General features: G+C 39.3%; 1 protein-coding gene across 1 annotated transcript in view; it reads left to right on the top strand.

Annotated features, from left to right (window-relative positions):
* LOC115007430 (contactin-associated protein-like 4) overlaps window positions 1-18,538 on the top strand; it is a 93,571-nt gene that overhangs the window by 36,225 nt on the left and 38,808 nt on the right. The window contains exons 5-10 of the mRNA XM_029430295.1: window positions 814-1,017; window positions 10,485-10,660; window positions 11,211-11,357; window positions 13,262-13,529; window positions 13,952-14,101; window positions 15,043-15,214. Coding sequence (XP_029286155.1) covers window positions 814-1,017; window positions 10,485-10,660; window positions 11,211-11,357; window positions 13,262-13,529; window positions 13,952-14,101; window positions 15,043-15,214 — 1,117 coding nt within the window. The remainder of the gene's footprint in view (window positions 1-813; window positions 1,018-10,484; window positions 10,661-11,210; window positions 11,358-13,261; window positions 13,530-13,951; window positions 14,102-15,042; window positions 15,215-18,538) is intronic.

The following is an 18,538-nucleotide window of genomic DNA, read 5'->3' as shown; positions in this document are numbered from 1 at the left end:
TTCAAGGATACATTGTTCCAATCTTAAAGCCTCTTAATGGAACAAATGGAAACACTGGATGTTAAGAGGTTAAAGCAACATGGTACTATTAGCAAACTACAGACAACACTCTGGATTTTGAAACTTAAAATAAATGGTACCTAATTATTAGGGCCACAACTAGCCACTATTTTCATTATCGATTCATCTGCAGATTGTTTTCCAGATTAATCATGTGGTCTATAAAATGTCAGAAAATAGTGAAAAAAATGTTCTTCCACTTTTCCTTGAAAAATGATCGCCTAGATGATCAAAATAGTTAGTTTGTTCTGTCGATTGACGAATCAATTAGTCGTCTCATCGTTTCAGCTTTATTAAAGAGGCAAAAGACCTGACGATGTTGAGTCCGTCATTCTCTTGACGAAGTCTTTGCTCACGGCTGTTTGGCACTTTGTTTTGATTCTAGTCTCAACCTTTAGCTTACTTTTCCATAGTATGGAATTACATTTTTTAATGTTGTCCAATCTCAATTATTACCAGACGCGAAGCTGGTATCGTTTTCAGCTTGTGAGTCTGTGTGTATCATCATCCTAGTAAAATGTGTTCCAGGAGACACCAACTGTAGCGGGAACAACCACAGAAGCCCCTTTGAGAACTTTGTCAGGTGTTTATATTTCTGTCTATTTCTGTCTGTCTGTCTGGAGGTGTTGGACTTAGGGTGTTGGAAGAGGGTAGAAGGCCATTGACCCTTTCCTGGTTTGGCCTTGTGGCAAGATGGAAGAATAAAGTTTATCTCCCTATCATTTGTATAATCTCCTCTTTGTCATTCTGTAGCTTCTGATGTTGCAAACTTTGACGGCAGCAGCAGCCTGCTCTACAGGCGGAGTGTGAGGCCGAGCTGGACAGCGATGGAGGTCGTCTCTCTGAAGTTTAAAACCCTGACAAATTCTGGGACACTGCTTCATGCAGAGGGACAGAGACAACACAGCCTCACTCTGGTGTTGGAGAAGGGACGGCTGCTTCTCTACCATCAACAAGGTATCAACATTGTTCCTCCAATATTAGGATGAGATGAGGCCGATGACTCCCGGGGGAAATTCACATGTTAGCATAGAGAAGAGGCAAGAAAACGGATGAAGAACGATTTTAATGAAATGAATAAAAATAAATTAAGAAACTTTACACATACGGTAAGGTAATGTAATGCTTTTTAATGCCATCTCTTTGAAAGCCTTAAGGAAATCCAAGAGATGGCATTAAAATAATTATGTATGTATGTATGTATGTATGTATGTATGTATGTATGTATGTATGTATGTATGTATGTATGTATGTATGTATGTATGTATGTATGTATGTATGTATGTATGTATGTATGTATGTTGTTATCTTTCACTCTAATATATCTGAACCCAAAAAGTTATGAACTGATGCATTTAATAACTTGCAATTTGCACTATACAGTATATTGCTGTGCCTTTGTGTGCTCTTGCTGCACACGTGGAAGACGAGTGTTATTATCTCTTATCTCTTCTTCTTTACTCAATATACTCAAAAAAAGATCTACATTGCAATCTAAACACTATTTCTGGTTTTGGTGAGGTTAGACGAGTATCTGGATGGATCTTTAGTCATTACCTTATACTTGAGGTCCTGCTGGTTTTCATTCTTGACACACTGTATGCTCATGTACTGCTTTACACCTGAAACAAAGAGTGAATGCAATTAAAATCTGAACAAAAAACAGCCATTGTCGACCTAAGAACTTGGATTGAAAGCCTGTGGTGTAAGTTGGCTAAGTGTTTTGCTACTTGGCTTTTCCACCAAACTCTGCTGCTTTATTTATCCATTCATCCACTGTTCATTGCTCTGAGTAAATGTCAGCTAAACGCCTAAACCGTACAGTGTAATTATGCACTGTATTCTCTCAGGCTCCGCCACCCCGTCTCCATATAAGGAATTTAATATCTTGCACAGTTTTGTCCCCACAATGAAACCGAGGAAACATCAAGGCTGTCTCTGTCTGGCTGCTGGACTGCTTGCGTGTTTGTCAGATGTGATTTTTAAGATGCCACTGATCCAATTCTGAGAAAACTCAGGGGAATTATGCTTCTTTCTGTTTATGCTGATTAGCTCAGAACAGTGTTTACTTGTTTATCCATATGTCGCAAGCAATATCTCAGACAAAACTAATCAGATTTTGAATAAACTTGGGGAATTGCTGGAGGCGTGCTGTTACAGGTCAATGAGTGTGGAGGAGAACGACATCATTTGTTGGGGAAAACTCTCGCTCTTTGTTTTTCCCAGACTTTTTCCTCACTCTTTCTCCATCGACTTTATCTCTCCCTCTTTCTCGCTCTGTTTCTCTCTCAGCTTGACATCCGCTCTCATGTTCTCACATTTTTAATTTGATGATGGATGTTAGCAACATGTGTTAATGATGGACTCTGTGGAGCACAGTGGGATAGCACAACATAACATGATCCATGGCCTCTGACTGCTCAGAACTCATTGCTGTGGGGGCTTTGGGAGGGAATGTATGTATGTATGTATGTATGTGTACTGCGTTGGTGTAATCGAGGTTAAACCTAAGGTGTTGTCTGACTGCCAGACCATCGTATTGTCACCATATGGCAGACCTATCGTCAACCATGCCATCTGGCTGCTGGTGTACTCTACTGCTCTGCTCACCAACCAGTCCTATTTATTTTTTGTATTCAGGGTTGAAGTTCTTATAGAAATGATTACATCGTGGGAATATGTAACAAGATTTCCAAAACAAGATTTCTTGCATTACATTAAGTTTGATTTCAAACTCAGATATTATATGAGAATATGTTCATATTTTTTCAAGTCTGACTTAAAAGAATATTCACATGCCCATATGGACGATATGTTGAAAGAGAACAGGATTCAAAGGCAGCTTCAGGGTACGTTAGGTCAGGTTTAGAGAACAGTGTCACCAGTCAGAAGTCCCAGTAGATGCATGATGGCACAGTTCACCATGTGGAAAAGATGAGAGTACGGACCAGGAGAGTATGACCATAATTATAGTGCTGCATGTTGTTACAGTGAGGGTTATGTATGCTCTTCACCTGCTGAATCACACGCTGCACAATTTTGGAATTAATCCTCCATCTTGCATGTCTGATTAAGTTAAATTAAAAGTAAGCTATGTGTCATCTTAATTTCAAGCTTGATTTTAATTAGTTTTTTTTAATACTTTGCCTGGCATTTTATGAATTTCTATGATAGATAACTGACATTTCAATCAGGAGAGATAAGTGAATGTTTATGTTTATAACATGTGATAATAAAGTCTTGACAGAAAGTCTATGGCGCTAAGACTCTACGGGGACATTTGTAATCGAGGGGGTGTCTGCCCTGAGCAGCAGCAAGGTAAATCCCCCCGTGGAGTCCAGACACTGATGTTGGGTGGTGGTGGCTGACGATTCTGCTGAGCCCGGGCGCTGATAACGCTGATGAAGTTGATGAATCTGGGGAGACGAGGGGCGCACATAACGGCAGCATAAATATACTAAAAGCAAAGAGGGAATCTTATTTAAAAACAGACATTGCAGAAAGATGATAGGCTTACAATGTAGGTGTGTTGCTAATGAGAACATCTGATATCACGATTGACAGCCCACCACAATGAAAACAAGGAAATTACGAGTGAGCATGCCTGAGGGGAGTTAATTGCAGGATATATGAGAAATAACCACAGTGCTGAGCTTGCAAAATAATATTCTTCCTGTCATTAGTGATGAAGGGAAATGAGAGAATCGATGAATCAAAGGTCCTCTGCGTGGCATGGATCAGGGATGTTATGGTGGTCGGTGCTTTAGTTCTATAAAGTTTCTCTTCAGCATGAAATGTAGATGGAAGAAATTGCCGCGATGGAAAAGTTGCATTACATTACAGTATTAATGGCATTTCAAGATCTGAGATGAGTTTGTACAGGGAGCTGCACTAGTTGCATGGTAGCATTCTGATGGTGTTTGAAGAAGACGTCCTTCATTCAGTACATACAACAGTCAGAAATGGTAGAATTTGGTAAGAATGTGTATTTTCTGTATTCAGTGTATACCTCGCTCTACTTCCTTCCATCGCCCACACTTTTCTTCACTTACCTCTGTCACTCCTTCTCTACAGCCCTACAATGAAAACTGAATATTGTCCAATTCCCTCTAGTTTGAGGGGTGGTTGAGGATTAATTCCCTGGTGGTTTTGTCTATCTGTCAGACAGAGGCGTTATCTGCAAAAGCCATCAGTCTGACTGAGTGACGCCTGTCACATCTCCCTGCTCGACCCGAGCTGATAGTCAACAAACTGCTCAAAGAACGGGATCGAAAACAAACATTGCTCGTTGCAATAGAGCAGAGATTAGATTGAGCTATGATAATCCAGTGATCCAGCCAATACTGAAAAAGAAAACTCTCAATCACAGCACTGTCACTGCATGCTTCTCTCTCTGGCTCTTGTTATTAATTCCTTGCCTGGCTACCCTCTTTCCCTTTCTTTTTCTGTCTTTTCTACCTTCCTCTCTCTCCATTGTTATTTATCACAGCCTCTCTCATATGTTGCCCCAATTCGGCCCCTGCTAGATTTTTTCCGCAGCCGATTATTTGCCTTTTTCAATTGCATGCTCTTAGTCTTTTCTCTCTCTCTCTCTCTCTCTCGCTCTCGTTCTCGCTCTCTCTCGCTCTCTCTTTCACACATCCCCCTCCCTCCCTCACTCTCTCAAGAGTTTGTAGTCGGCAGACAGTGTAATTTAGATCAATAGCTTGGAGCATCGACCCTGAGCCACAGCATGCTCCTCTACAGTCAGCTGTTGGCTCAAGAGAAGCTCTACCTAGGCGAACAGAGATAAAACCTGAAGATGTAGATGCATTATATCCATCGCTCCAGAGTGTGAGCTATTCCCTGTGGCTCTTCATACTTTAACTCTCCCATTTGGCAACCTGATCCTGTCGGTCCCGGGCCTCTCTTTAACAGTGATGCATGTCGCATCATGAGATAAACAAGCTGGCTGAGATACAGAAGAGCTAAAGATGGCTAATGATGGCTAACATTGAGCAACAGGGGACACGTATGAAAAGTGCTCTACCAGTGCAGATGTTTAGCCAAGCGTAACCTCCATTAGCATACATTAATGATGTATGAAAGACATGGACGTATGTAGTATAGCAAACAGATAAATACAACAGTGCAGCAGTTAGACCCTCTCTATCTGCCTCTGGCTGTCAGAGCAGTTGGAATACATTGGCTGGCTCATTAAGATTTATGTCCGCTCTACAAAACCATCTAATTTTCTCTCTGCTTTACATTAATCAAAATCTCAGTTTGTACTAATGTAGCCCACTGCTTCATAATTCAGTTGAGTTCTGAACTGTCACAGGGAAGCTGTAACACACAACAGTAAATACACTGAGGGCTGCTGTGTCCCGCTTCAGTGCGTTCAGGAGGAGGCGGTGTTAAGTATAGTTGACTAAATTAGGATGGCATCAGAAAGGCGTGCAGGGCATGTTGAGCGGGAACCTGTCTTTTCTCTACATGTATGTAAGGACATGCTGCAAGGCTTTACATTAAGGTCTTTGAAATAAGTGTTAGTTAATAGGTTATAAGGCCCTTATAAGTATTTTATAAGATGCTCATTAACTAACTGTACTGCAGTATTGAGTGCTAAAACACAGAACTTAGTTAGCATTTTCACTGGTATCCTCGTCTCAGTTTTAAAGGTTTTTGGTTAGATGGCTAAAATATGGTCTGTTAAGCTTAAGAGATTTTAATGTTTTGTTCTACAACCAAGCTTTTATGTGTCTTAAAGTGGCAGCTAACTAGTGGCTTAATGACGCCACTAAACGTCATCACGCCGAACACAAAAGTGAGCTATGCGACCGTGGTGTGGTTTGTTTATAGCTTAAATACATTTTACTTGTATAGCGCTTTTCTAGATACTCAAAGACGCTTTACATAGTAAGTAAAACAAAAATGGATAAATAAACAAACAAAAAGGAAGGATATATAAGGACTTGTAATGATGTTAGTTATTTGGTAATAAGGCCCTTACAAGGACTTTAATATAAAGCGTTTCCCATGCTGTGGTTGTTTTGTTGGCGATGCAAAGAAAACACAAATTACAGATTTTACAGCAACTAAACATCGTCATGATCACAAATGCTTTCACTAATCAAGAGTAACGCAAGCTACAGTCAGAGACATCTGCAGAGTCCTGTTGAAAAGAGATGAATCTCACTTGACAAAGTGTGGCAGTTGGCAGAGGAAATTGAAGACAATGAATCGCAGTGATTACTGTTGCATTTGCTTACACTATTCCACCCTTTCGAGTGATTTACAGTGAGCCTCCAGGAGTCTCTGTTGTAACCAGCCTCATAACAGTTTTAGTCAGCAGCCTCTGTGTTTTCAGAGCAGCCTGAAATTGCAAAGATAGCCATGGGACTCTTAATGTAACACACTCCTCTGCTCTATAATATGTTGGTTACTGCTGATTTCATTCTGTGCGGCAGCAATGCGGTCTGTATCTCAGAATAAAAATATAATAAGCCACACACATAGACAAGAGGGAAATGCAAAATGATTGGCTGCCATGTTTTAATCTTAAGACTTTTTAAAAGAGGGGAAAGAGGATGGATAACGTACAACAAAGGTCTATGGTTGGACTCAAACCAACGACGTTGTAATGACATGTCTAGGTCACCAACGTGTACATTGACACATTTACTCAGACTTGCTGATGATCACTAGTTGGCTTATGGAAACTGGACAGAAGTACATTTTCTTTTAAATGAAAATTACTCAACGCATCTACAATCCCCGCCTAGATAAGAGCTAACAAAACTGGTGGTAATTAAGTTTTCAATATTGTTTTCGTTATCAATTAATCTGATTATTTCTCGATTCACTTAATTAATTGTTTGAAATGTCAGAAAATAGTGAAAAATCACAATTTCTCACAACCACACTTTCCTTGTGATGTGTTCAGATCACTTGTTTTCTCCAAAACTAAAGTTATCAGTTTACTTTCACATACTGTATATCACATTTGAGGAGCTGGATCTAGAGCATTTTGGGATTTTGCTTGAAAAATGAGTTAAACACTCAATAGAAATAGTTGGTGATTCATGTCTATCTATTAATCGACTGATCACTTCAGCCCTACATACAACTTCTTAACATTTGTTTTTTTCTTCCTGATCTTTAAACGTTAAAATGAAATAACTAAGTTGTTTCAGTCCAGATGTTTTTTATGTATTATTTACTTTACTCTGTTTCTAAAAAATATTTTGCTATATGGTTTTTGATAATAAAAACAAAAAGATTGTGCCAATAAAGCCCCAATGAATTTAATTGAAGAGACGCAGAGCGACCTGGCACAGCTGTGACATGCCTCCCATTAAATCAAAAAAAAAATTTCCAGCTTGTATTATGATAATAAACTCAATTCCTAACTGTAACTAAAGCTGAACATTTGTAGAAAGTACATTATTTTTACAGTCAAGCTGCATTTCAAATATTATCACTGCGTGACGCTGCTGCTGAAACAATTATGACAGTCTGTCTCGGGATAAGACCTGTCGTTGTCATCCTTCATAAACAGATTTAGAGCTCGTGCAAAGAGCCATAATGAAGTAGCAGACAGAATATGATGAAGTGATATTGCCTCAGGGAGCTGTCTGGAAACTGGAAAGTGAAAGGTAGAGTTCAACGCAGACTCCTCAGCTTAAAGACGAGAACATTCAATATTAGCCTACTGGATCAATCAAGCAGTTGTTTCAGTGTAACACAGGTGCTCCTTCCAGTTGCACAATAAATACAGGTTTTGGTGCTCTCAGAGTGAACCTCCTTCCTCACGACGTCCTCACAGGTGTGCAGGCGAGGAGAGGAGGATTTCACAAAGGAATAATAATTGTGTGCCCTCGAACCTCTCGTATTGATCGCCACCTTTCTATTTCCACTTATTAAGCTGTGACCAAATTTGTGTCCTCATCAAAGTGCTTTGAAGGAATAATTGGACATTTTGGGAAATGCTATTGTCAGCTCTCATGTCTGTGCGATTAGCTTAGCTTAGCATAAAGACTGGAAGCAGGGGGAAACGAGAAGCATGGCTCCATCTAAAGTGTGTTGTTTAGTTAATGATCTTCCATTTGAAGCTCATGGGTGTGCCTCTAGTCTTCATGGGGTCCTGAACATACAAACGCAATAAGAAAGAACAGATAACTTAAGATGAACAATAAAACCATCAAGTAAGCGAAGCAGATACACAAATGAGAGAAATTAAGAATAATTTATAGTAACAGACTTAAATATAAAAGCTTAGACACTTAACAGATATACATTGATACTTAAGCAAGCAGACCACACAGATAAACAAATGAAATAATTTGAAAGGATATTAAAATAACAAACAAACACTGATGTAGAGCTTTGTGCTAGTTAACAAATATGTACACTGCTGGTTCAACTTTTAAAAAGGTTTCCTTGCTGCCTTAAACATGTGAGTTAATTAAACTTGAGTCATTTGTTCAAAATGGTCTTGTGGAATCTGAAAATGTATAACCATCTTAATTTATGTCGAGTAACGTTTGATTGTAAGCAGCAGTTCCATCAAAAACCACAGAAAGTTGTTTTAACATTTATGTTTGTGTACAGAATGATCAAATATAATAATATATTTTAGAGGGGTTGGTAGCTGTGCTTTTAAATTTTGGAAAGAGTCTATAGATATACATATTTATAGAGACTAGCTGTTTCTCACTAATTCCAATCTCTAAAATAAGCAAATCTCCTCCTGACAGCTCCATACTTACAGCAACCTCTGTTTCAAGTATTTATTTACACAATATATGATATTCATGACCAGAGTTGAGAGGGAAAATAAAGACATCCTTAAGTATTATAAATGAAAAGTTTAACACTTCACATCAAAGCTGCAGTGCAGGGAACATAAACAATCAACCAAGTAATCACAGTGTCATTCAAAACTAAGATGTAGAGATGGAAACGCCACCTGAAACTGCAGTGAAAACAAAGCACACAAATACAAAAGAGTGTGGAAAAATGGAAGAATATTAATTAAAGTTGCCTTGAGTTTCAAAGTTACTACCAACCTTCAAACAAGGTAGCTAGCCATGTATTTAATTTAGTTAATTTACACAGAAACATTAAACAATTAGAAATAAATGTTGCTAAACTATCAGTAATACATTATATTACCTTTTTCCTTCTGAGCCCTGCTTCTAACAAGTGAAACGAGCAAGTAAAACGTTGGTTGAGAACAAAGGGTTTCAGGGACTCTTACGCAGACATAAGTATTTCCCTTTTTAAATGCCACGCTGGACAAGGTCTTTACTCTGTATCTATGTGTCTATCCATCTATCTGTCTATTAATATATATTTCCATATATCTATATAGCTACCTACCTATCTGGCTATCTGTATAATCCCTTTGAAGAAAAATGTCCTCTATAATTAATGACTCGGTGTATCTCGCTCCTTCTGTTGTAGCTCCCTCTGTCAGCAGAAACTCTTTTTTCTCCCAACACACCCACAGTTGACTTGCCGGGTCTGTCATTAATTATGTCCTGCTGTTATTTTGCAGTCTCATCATCTAACGTGTGTGTGGTCCTCCTCCCTGCCAGAATATAGATATGTGCGTTCTCTAATGAGAGAGGGTGACCTCAGTGACCCGCTGCTTGTTTGAAACAAAAATACAATTATTCCACTGAAGCAGCAGCGTCTCCGCCACTTTTTTGTTTTGATAAATCAAACATGACTCTTCCTTTTCTGGGCAGGGGTTGGGAACCTATGGCTCTTTCGATGACGCAATATGGCTCGCAGACAATTTTGAGCTGAAATTTTTTAACATGATTAATAACAAGTAATAAATAACTATATTGTGTCATTTTAAAGTAAAACATTTATCAGCGGATTGTGTTTTAGTTCTCCCCTCTCCTTTCCTCCACTCTGTCTCTAACTGTAACTGTGTGTGTGTGTGTGTGTGTGTGTGTGTGTGTGTGTGTGTGTGTGTGTGTGTGTGTGTGTGTGTGTGAGGGGGGCAGCAGACAATGGTAGGGGAAACACTGATACCGCTTTTAGTACTCGGAGACTTGATATACTTAAAACTCAATTTTATTGAATATATGGCTCTCAAGGAAATACATTTTAAAATACTTTTATGGCTCTCCCAGCCAAAAAGGTTCCTGACCCCTGCTTTAGGGTTTCCTACTGCAGGAAAAAGGAAGCATTTTTAAAAAATAAATTATTACTTCAAGAATGTTTGTCCTTGTTAAAAATGCATTATGGAGGAGGACACAGAATGCTGATCTTAAAGTGTTTTTTGAGGTAGTTGCCTACACCTCAGGAAAAATACATCTAAGTACCTCAGCAGGAAATGCACCTCAGACGATTTCTGCATTAACTTGAGTCAACCACGGCCAAGAAAACACAATTGATTGTTTTTCGCACCATCACCCTCCATGCAGGTGTGAGTTCCTCTTCCGGCGGTCAGCTGCTTGTCTCTGTGGGTAGTCTTTTGGATGACCAGCACTGGCACCATGTGAAGCTGGAGCGGCTCAGCACTCACCTCAACCTCAGCGTGGATAAAAACACTCATCAGGTTCACATACCAGCTGAGCTCAATCACTGGGACATTCACCAGGTGAGACGAACCTTTCAGCACACGAAAGTCATCCCTGTCGCTTGCAAAGTTACGTTCCTATACAACTACTTTACAAGTAGGTTTGTTACATTATTTAAATAACGGGCATGAATTAAAATAAGTCAACATTGACTTTTTGTTTCACATGGGCCATGAACAGCGGTCTCCTTGGTGAAATTCATGTGGGTTTGTTTTCCCCCATCCACCCACCTTTTGATTAAAAACTTATTTGTGATGCATAAAAAACAAATGTAATCTGGAAAAAGTGTTTTCCTCAAAACTGAATTGACAATGCTGCTTCATTGTGTGGGGACGTATTTTTTGGAAACCAGGCTGCGAAAACACATGTTTGGAAGTGGCACTCTATATTTCAAATGTATCAAACGAAACAAAAAAAACTTTTTGTAGTTTTGTCCAATATGGCAGCAGCTTGGGAACATGAATCTATGAATATTAAGAATATTTAAATTCCACTCTCGAAACTTAATCGACCTTTGTGGGTGACAGTAACATTTCTTTTTATGTACACATGTGTTGTTTTGTTGTGCAGCTAAGTCTGGGAGCTGTCCAGAGCCATGGACTGCAGAAACCCGTCTTGTCCAACAGGAACTTCCATGGCTGCCTGGAGAATCTGCTGTACAACGACCTCAACCTGATACACCTGGCTAAAAAGAAGAACCACCAGGTCTCTGTGGTGGTAAGTTTTAAGCCATTCAGCGTTTATCAGAAGGACATATAGGTGACTCTGGGGATATGTTGGAGTGGGGGAGGTTCAGAGTCCAGATGTGGGGGAAAGGTTAAATCAGGTGGCTCCAGATGCAAAAGGCTTTTTACTTGTATGTTCTCATTGACCAGTGATTCCCAACATTTTAGGCTTCTGTAATATTATTATTTCAAAAGCAAATATTTGAGAAATGTCAGGGCGAGTAAACTTTTGAGTGCTTGTCACCCCTTGATATTCATTGATTGGCAATGAACCAGATTTTTTTCTGTGTGCGTAAAAAGAGAGAAATCCAATATAAATGTCAAGACACTTTATTAAACTTCTCTTCAATCTTAAAATTCATGGATGGAACTCTGTGAAAGTCTGTTTGTATATCGAGCAGCTTAAGGTAATTAAAATTTGGATTATGGATCAATTTTGAATCTATTTAAATAACTGTGTGTGTGTGTGTGTGTGTGTTTTTTTTACTGATTACAAAACCGAGGCAGTCTCAACATTCTAGAACTCTAGATTTGTCTCTGGGGCCTCTGGGTAATGTAGTGTTAACTATTTGACCAAGTTGACTAGAAAATAAGTGATTTCTCAGAATAAACGTAAATTATTTTATTCAATTTCCATGATTATTATATAATCAAGTTATATATTCAGAATTAATTATTACATTACTGTTTTGTCAAGTATCATTGCACACTATGATGATCCCAACACATCCAGTCTATTTGTTGTTTACAAGAATGCTGTATATCTACCTTTATATCTTCCATCTATCATATACTGATCAATTGTAAATATTTATAACATGTTCTGAAGCTGAATCCTTTTTGATTTTATATCTGTATCAACTTTACATTAAACCTTTGTGTGTGGGGGGTAGTTTCGTACATTCTCATGATCCTCTAGCCTTGTTTTTGTCTTGTACTTTCTCAGTAGCTCACCTCCTTTATTGGCATTATGATCAAATGATGCCATTAACTCAAGTGAACACGTTTTGTTCCCTTCAGACTTTATTGAACTCTTCCTCCCACTGTTCTCTCCTCTTCCCTTTTCTGCATCAATGTCATTATTATGCTAACGGTCACTGTCAGGATTATTATTGTCATCATCATTATATTCATCATCTGTATCATCATCCTCTTCATTTTCACACCCATCATTATTGTCATTAGCATCATCATAATCTCCTTCATTATCACCACCAATGTCATCACAGTTATAAAGCCCAAAGCATAAAATACTAGAGAAGAAAGGATTAAGGGAGGAAGAAGAAGAAATCGGGGACGAAAGGACACGACTGGAAGGAGGGAAAGAGAGAAACTGAAACGTTTTGATGCATAGTTGTCATCACAAAAAGTTTTTTCAATATGCACTTTATGTTAATGTAAATCAATATACAATTTGAGCCTCACTTTGTGCTATATAGGAGATATCCCTGAATACACTATACCAGCCATATCGTGCGTCCAGTGTGCTGAGTATCTTTATTTCCCTCCATAGGTTACCTTGTAATGTGTTATGGAAATGTAAATCATGCTAATGCCTCTGAACCTTTTGGATCGAACTTCTCTGAAAACAGTTAATCCATTGTATCATTTATATTTCCCGATGTCATGCTGGGATTAAGAGAGGTGAATATTGGAAGTGGGTGCAAACGCTGTGTGACCCCCGATGCTTCCGGTTTTCTCGCTTATTTTAGCTGCTCTGCTAATATCAATATGGTAATACAGATGTCCTTTATCAGAGAGCTGCTGACGAGACCTCTGTGACATCGAGCCAAACTGACTCAGCCTTTGCAACCAATGAATATTCATGTTTGATCTCTTTCTTAATTTTCTCTCTCTCCCCCCCCATCCCCCCCCCCATCCCCACCTCTGTCTCAGGGCAATGTGACCTTTTCTTGTGCTGAGCAAGTTTCCGTCGCTGTGACGTTCACCGACTCCCTGAGCTTCCTGCAGTTGCGAGGACTGACATCGTGGTCATCAGGGGTTGTCTCTGTGGCGCTGCAGTTTCGCACGTGGAACAAGGCGGGGCTTCTCTTGACCTTTGACCTCCCACAGCAGGAGGGCACAGTGTGGCTTTACCTGAGTGAGACCAGGCTCCGCCTACAGATCAATAAAGCCGGCAGGGCCCAGCTGGAGCTCAGTGCAGGTCGGTTCAATCAGGATTTTGCTGAGTTACACGTAGAGAGAGGTGTGAGTCTGTTGCTCCTGTTGTTCAGTATGGACATTTGATCACATGATAATAGGTGGTCATATATAATGATAATAATATATTCAATTTATATAGCGCTTTTCTAGAACTCAATATCGTATAAGTCCATATATGGGGGGAAGTCGTAACCCCTGTCAAACTCTTCTGCAGTGGAAGACTGGGAGTTTTTTTTGGAAGCTCTTAAAAGCTAATAAGAGTTTTTTTGTTATCAAAATGTTGCTCCTGTCTCATTAAAATCTTGAAAGGTCATATTTCCCCAGGCTACTCATTATAACTGTAATGTAAGTAGACACTGAAACGTATCCCGTATTAGATCACAACTAACAACGTTTTTTAATTGATTTTGTGTGTTCATAAAGCCTCAGGACTAAATGATGGTCAGTGGCATTCTGTGGAGCTGAACTCCAGGCAAGATCATCTGAGCATCACAGTGGACAAAGATGAGGGGGCCACCGCTCACACCAGCATCCCACTTCCTCTGACCCCAGATAGTCAACTCTTCTTTGGTGGTAAGAAGACATGAAAGAAAACATGCATCATGTGGGCTTGATTCACAGACATTGTAGCTACAGATCAACTAAATCCCGTCTCTTGTCAAATATTTGAAATTGTACCTCAAGATGGGAAAACTGCTAATATAGACGATTAGGACTGGTTAAAATGCATAGAGTTACTCAGATAATTATCATCTCCAGATCTACCTTTGAGGTTGTAGTGCCACCCAGAAAGGGATGAAGCCATAAAGCTGCTTTCTCTCCCTCTCCACTCCCTCCTTCTCCTTTCTCTTTCTTTCTTATCCTCTCCTTGTTGCTTACTTCTTTCCCGGTTTCCTTTTGAACCTTTTTTCCTTCCTCGGTGCAATCCTCTCTCTCAATCACCTTCATCTTTCATTTCCCCCTCTCCTGTTTTTGCAGTGCCTAAATATATTCTCCCTCTACTTCTAATTAGTGCACACATACTCATGCACACATAAATAAAGGTATATGCTGTAGATACGCAAGTTTTAAGATTATAGAACAGTTTCCGTATGATTAAAAAAGACAGTAATTTAAAGTGATTTTTAATCCTTAAAAGAATAGCACTGTGTTTTAAAAACTTCCTTTGCTGCCATCAGGAGAACCGCTCCAACAAAATAATGTTTTGAGTTCTTAAAATTCAAATTGCCAATAAAAAGCCTGATGGGCTCACTGTACACTATTACAGCAACACATAGTGCCACCATTCAGGATCAACCTCAAGCATGAATCACTAATGGATGAGACGTGGAGCTCATTCACATGCTTTGATAAAGAGTGTTTTTATACGTCGGCCACCTCAGGCCTGCCTATGGTGAGGGCTTAGGTGAGGGTACACAGAGACTCAAACGGCAGTAAATAATAAAAAGCCATACAAACAACTGCAAAGCTGTAGAGCAACCTATTGATTCAGTGCCATGTGTTTCCCTCCCCAGGTTGCCCTGTTCAGGAGAGCAGCCAGGAGTGCAGGAACCCCTTTAAAGGGTTTCAGGGCTGTATGCGTCTCCTGACTCTGGATAGCCAACCCGTTGACCTGATCAAGGTGCAACAAAGGCTGCTGGGAAACTACAGCCACTTGCAGATTGATCTGTGCGGCATCATCGACAGGTTAGTCTCCAAGAGGACCATCTGAACTTTTTTACTGCCGTTTACTTGCACTTTGTGTGTTGATTTGGTTCTTAGTGGTTTCTAAAGTCTATTTGGGATTTGTGAAAATAGTAAGAAGTACTCAGTTTGTGATTCATTTGAATTTTGCTCCTGGTATTTTAAATGTATTGCCCAGTCGCACATGCTCAATAAGATGCACAAATGAATTTCATTGGTTGATGTTCTCTTTAAAGTCTGTTGATAACTCAAGTGCAGATGGAAGCAAGGACCTGCAGATGTTTTCAAGTTACTTTTGTTGACTTGTCAACACAAAACACACTTCAGTCAACGAGGCTTATTAACTACACTCAACAATTACCATCTAGAAAAGGAAATTATGATTTAAAGGATAATATCAGTTGAACTCGGCCACTGTAGTTTATTTCCAGGTAATCTCACATACATCCTCCTGCGGCCATAATAAATACTCATTAGTATAGGAAATCTGCAGCTGAAAATAATCCCTAGCAAATACACAATTTATTAAAAATGTAATCAAAGTATAAATTCTTGATGCAATAGTTAAGATTTACATTTCCAACACATGTTCTGAGAACCAGGCAGATAATTGTACTGTTAGTTTTGCTCTGGCATGCGTTGATAATAACTTAAATATACAAGCCAGCCTTAGAGATACAGAAAGACGAGGGAGGGGGCATATTCAAGACCCAGCAACGAGAACAGAATGCTAACGGGGTTTAATCAAGGATTAGACATGGCGCTCATTTGTTTGGAGCAGTGGTCTTCACTATTTTTTACGTGAGAGCCACATTGATGGGACAAAGTCAATAGAAGAGACACTTTTACCGCAAAGTATGAAAAGCTACATCCAGTCATAAAAAGCCTGTCTGTTTATTAATCTGTTATCTCACCCAGAACATACAATATGCAATGCAGCCAACCAATGCATTAATTAAAAGCAGGATTATCTTAATACTGGGATGATGTTGTCAAACTCTGCAAACAATATTTCTGCTGAAGCCAAAAAACAGTGTTTCACAATTTTTGAGTCTGAGAAGGTTTTTTTGCCCGAGCCAAAATCCATGCGATCTCAAAAGATGCCTCAGTTAATCGTTCAGCTGTATTAGTTGTCCTGTGTTTGAGCCTTTGTTGTCCAGAAAGAGAAGAAAGCGGCTCTATTTTTTATTTATGTATTTTTACTAATATTTCTTCCAGGTGCGTAAATTTTATTGAATTTTGGATGCGTCGTTTGGAAATGCGGCTCCAAATGACTTCGCTTGAAACCAGAGCGGGTTTGTTTGCACATTAAGCACGAAGGGTTCGACTCGTGGAGGACAAATACAAATTCCTCTGTCCACTTGTCTTGAAATATCCTATGCTCGTCTTGTACAGCTCATACCTTTCTTTTTTAACGGGAGCAGCTGTTGTCTGTCCACAAACCACATCTCCAGCATCTTCCTCTCAGCTGTTGATGCTCCAAAGACAAATCTTAATGTTCCTCGTTTGTCATACTTTGTTTCTGTCCACCTGGTGTGTAACTATTTTTTAATAAGAAATTGATCCATTTTACGCCTGTAGAAACCCGCGCTAACTAGCATGAAATGAAACGTGTAAACCGGAGCCAAGCTAACGCAGGTATGAAGTGCCAGGTTGGTCGTAGTATCCTTCAATTTAAATGTTCAAATTTAGCAATATAAATTATTTTTTAGCAAATGTCCATATTCATAAGCATGCTTATGTTAACATATTTTTAATGACCTTAAGTTTATTTATTTATATATTAGTCCACCATGTATCTACCCGTCCAAGAGCACATTTGCCATTGTAGTGCTGATAGACCGCCAAAACTGGAAACTCTGCAGTGAGTCAGTGTCGGCCAAGCAAGTTTAAATATCTTGTTTCTATTCTATATTTGCATCTTTTATCAATTATTATTATTATCTATTATTTGTAGGCTAATGGAGCAGACACTTTCAGTGTTTCAATGGGTTATATGTAATAGCCCTGCTTGTTTTTATGAAATTTCTGTATTGACTCCATAATCATATCTATCACCCCTTTATTAAGCCCACTGCCATGCGAGCCACCAATTAAAGCTTGGCTAGGCCGCAGGAGGCTCACGAGCCGCGCAATGAGTAACACTGGTCTGGAGCATCCCAGTGGCTGTCAGTGTGGACAGAAGGACGTACTCTGGACAGCTCCCTTGCGGCTGACTGCAGGTTCAGGACCTTGGAGAGCGTTGCAGCAGCTCTCATTTCAGACTTTACTGCATTTGGAGGCATATTTGTCAACCCTTTCATTCACTATAGATGCATTTCCATGTTGTGTATAATGAGTGCATTTTTGTGTACAGCATACAGGTTCTTAACAATTCAAAAATAAGTAAAAATACACATTCACTACTTAAGTGCTGAGGTGAATGCAAGGTGAATACAAAATATTGTTTTTAATGGGTGCCACCTTACATTATAATTAAGGCGATGCAAAGAACATTTGCCATATCAAAATATACCATCTGGCAGCCTGCTGACTGAGGTTTTTACTTAAGTAAAAGTTCTGGATCAGGATATTTGTTATAATCTACACTCATACTTCCACACACACTTACAGTATGTGCATTTCCAACTCAACCATGTCTCTGGCGTGGCAAAAAGGCTTGCTTATAACATGGAATGAAAAAGAAATCCCTCCCAGAGGCATACGAGAAATCAGGGATTGAAAATTGAACACCAGTAGCCATTTATTAATCTAAAACTCCCATCCTTGGCTACTTAACACACTGGCTACACCTAACTGCCTAAACCTAACTGCCTTCCTGAAGAGAGACTGCAAGTATTACTGTAAATGCTGCTAAGTGGATTAATTAGCACTGAGAGCAAATGTATTTTAGCTCCTCATTCACTTTAGGTGATTATCAAAGAGAAACGGGGAAGGAGGTTCCTCCTTATTATCATGGAGAGAATATACTTGTATATGTGTATACGTACACATGGAAGAGTAACATTGTTCCTGCGATGAGTGTTGGGATTTCCCATGGGTCCTCAATGCCGCCTCCTGTTGGCAATTCCAAAAACTTCCAGAACACTTTTACACCTTTTTGCTTTGGATTCATGCTTTGGCCAATACATGTTATGTAAAATACATCATTGAGAACATAGGGTAAAACAAGGAAGGAATTTCAGGAAGACCTTTTAAAGGAATAGTTCGACATTTTTGGGAAACAAGCTTATTTCCTTTTTTGCTGAGTTAAATGAGAAGACTTTGTCATAAGTGGTTCCTCTGAAGGGGGAACCAGGATTAGCTCAGCCTTCTGGCGGGTTCTCT

The sequence above is a fragment of the Cottoperca gobio genome, chromosome 4 (genome assembly GCF_900634415.1).
Source record: "Cottoperca gobio chromosome 4, fCotGob3.1, whole genome shotgun sequence".
Taxonomy (NCBI): Eukaryota; Metazoa; Chordata; class Actinopteri; order Perciformes; family Bovichtidae; genus Cottoperca; species Cottoperca gobio.
The sequence above is the reverse complement of the archived record's forward strand: the minus strand, read 5'-3'. Positions and strand labels throughout refer to the sequence as shown.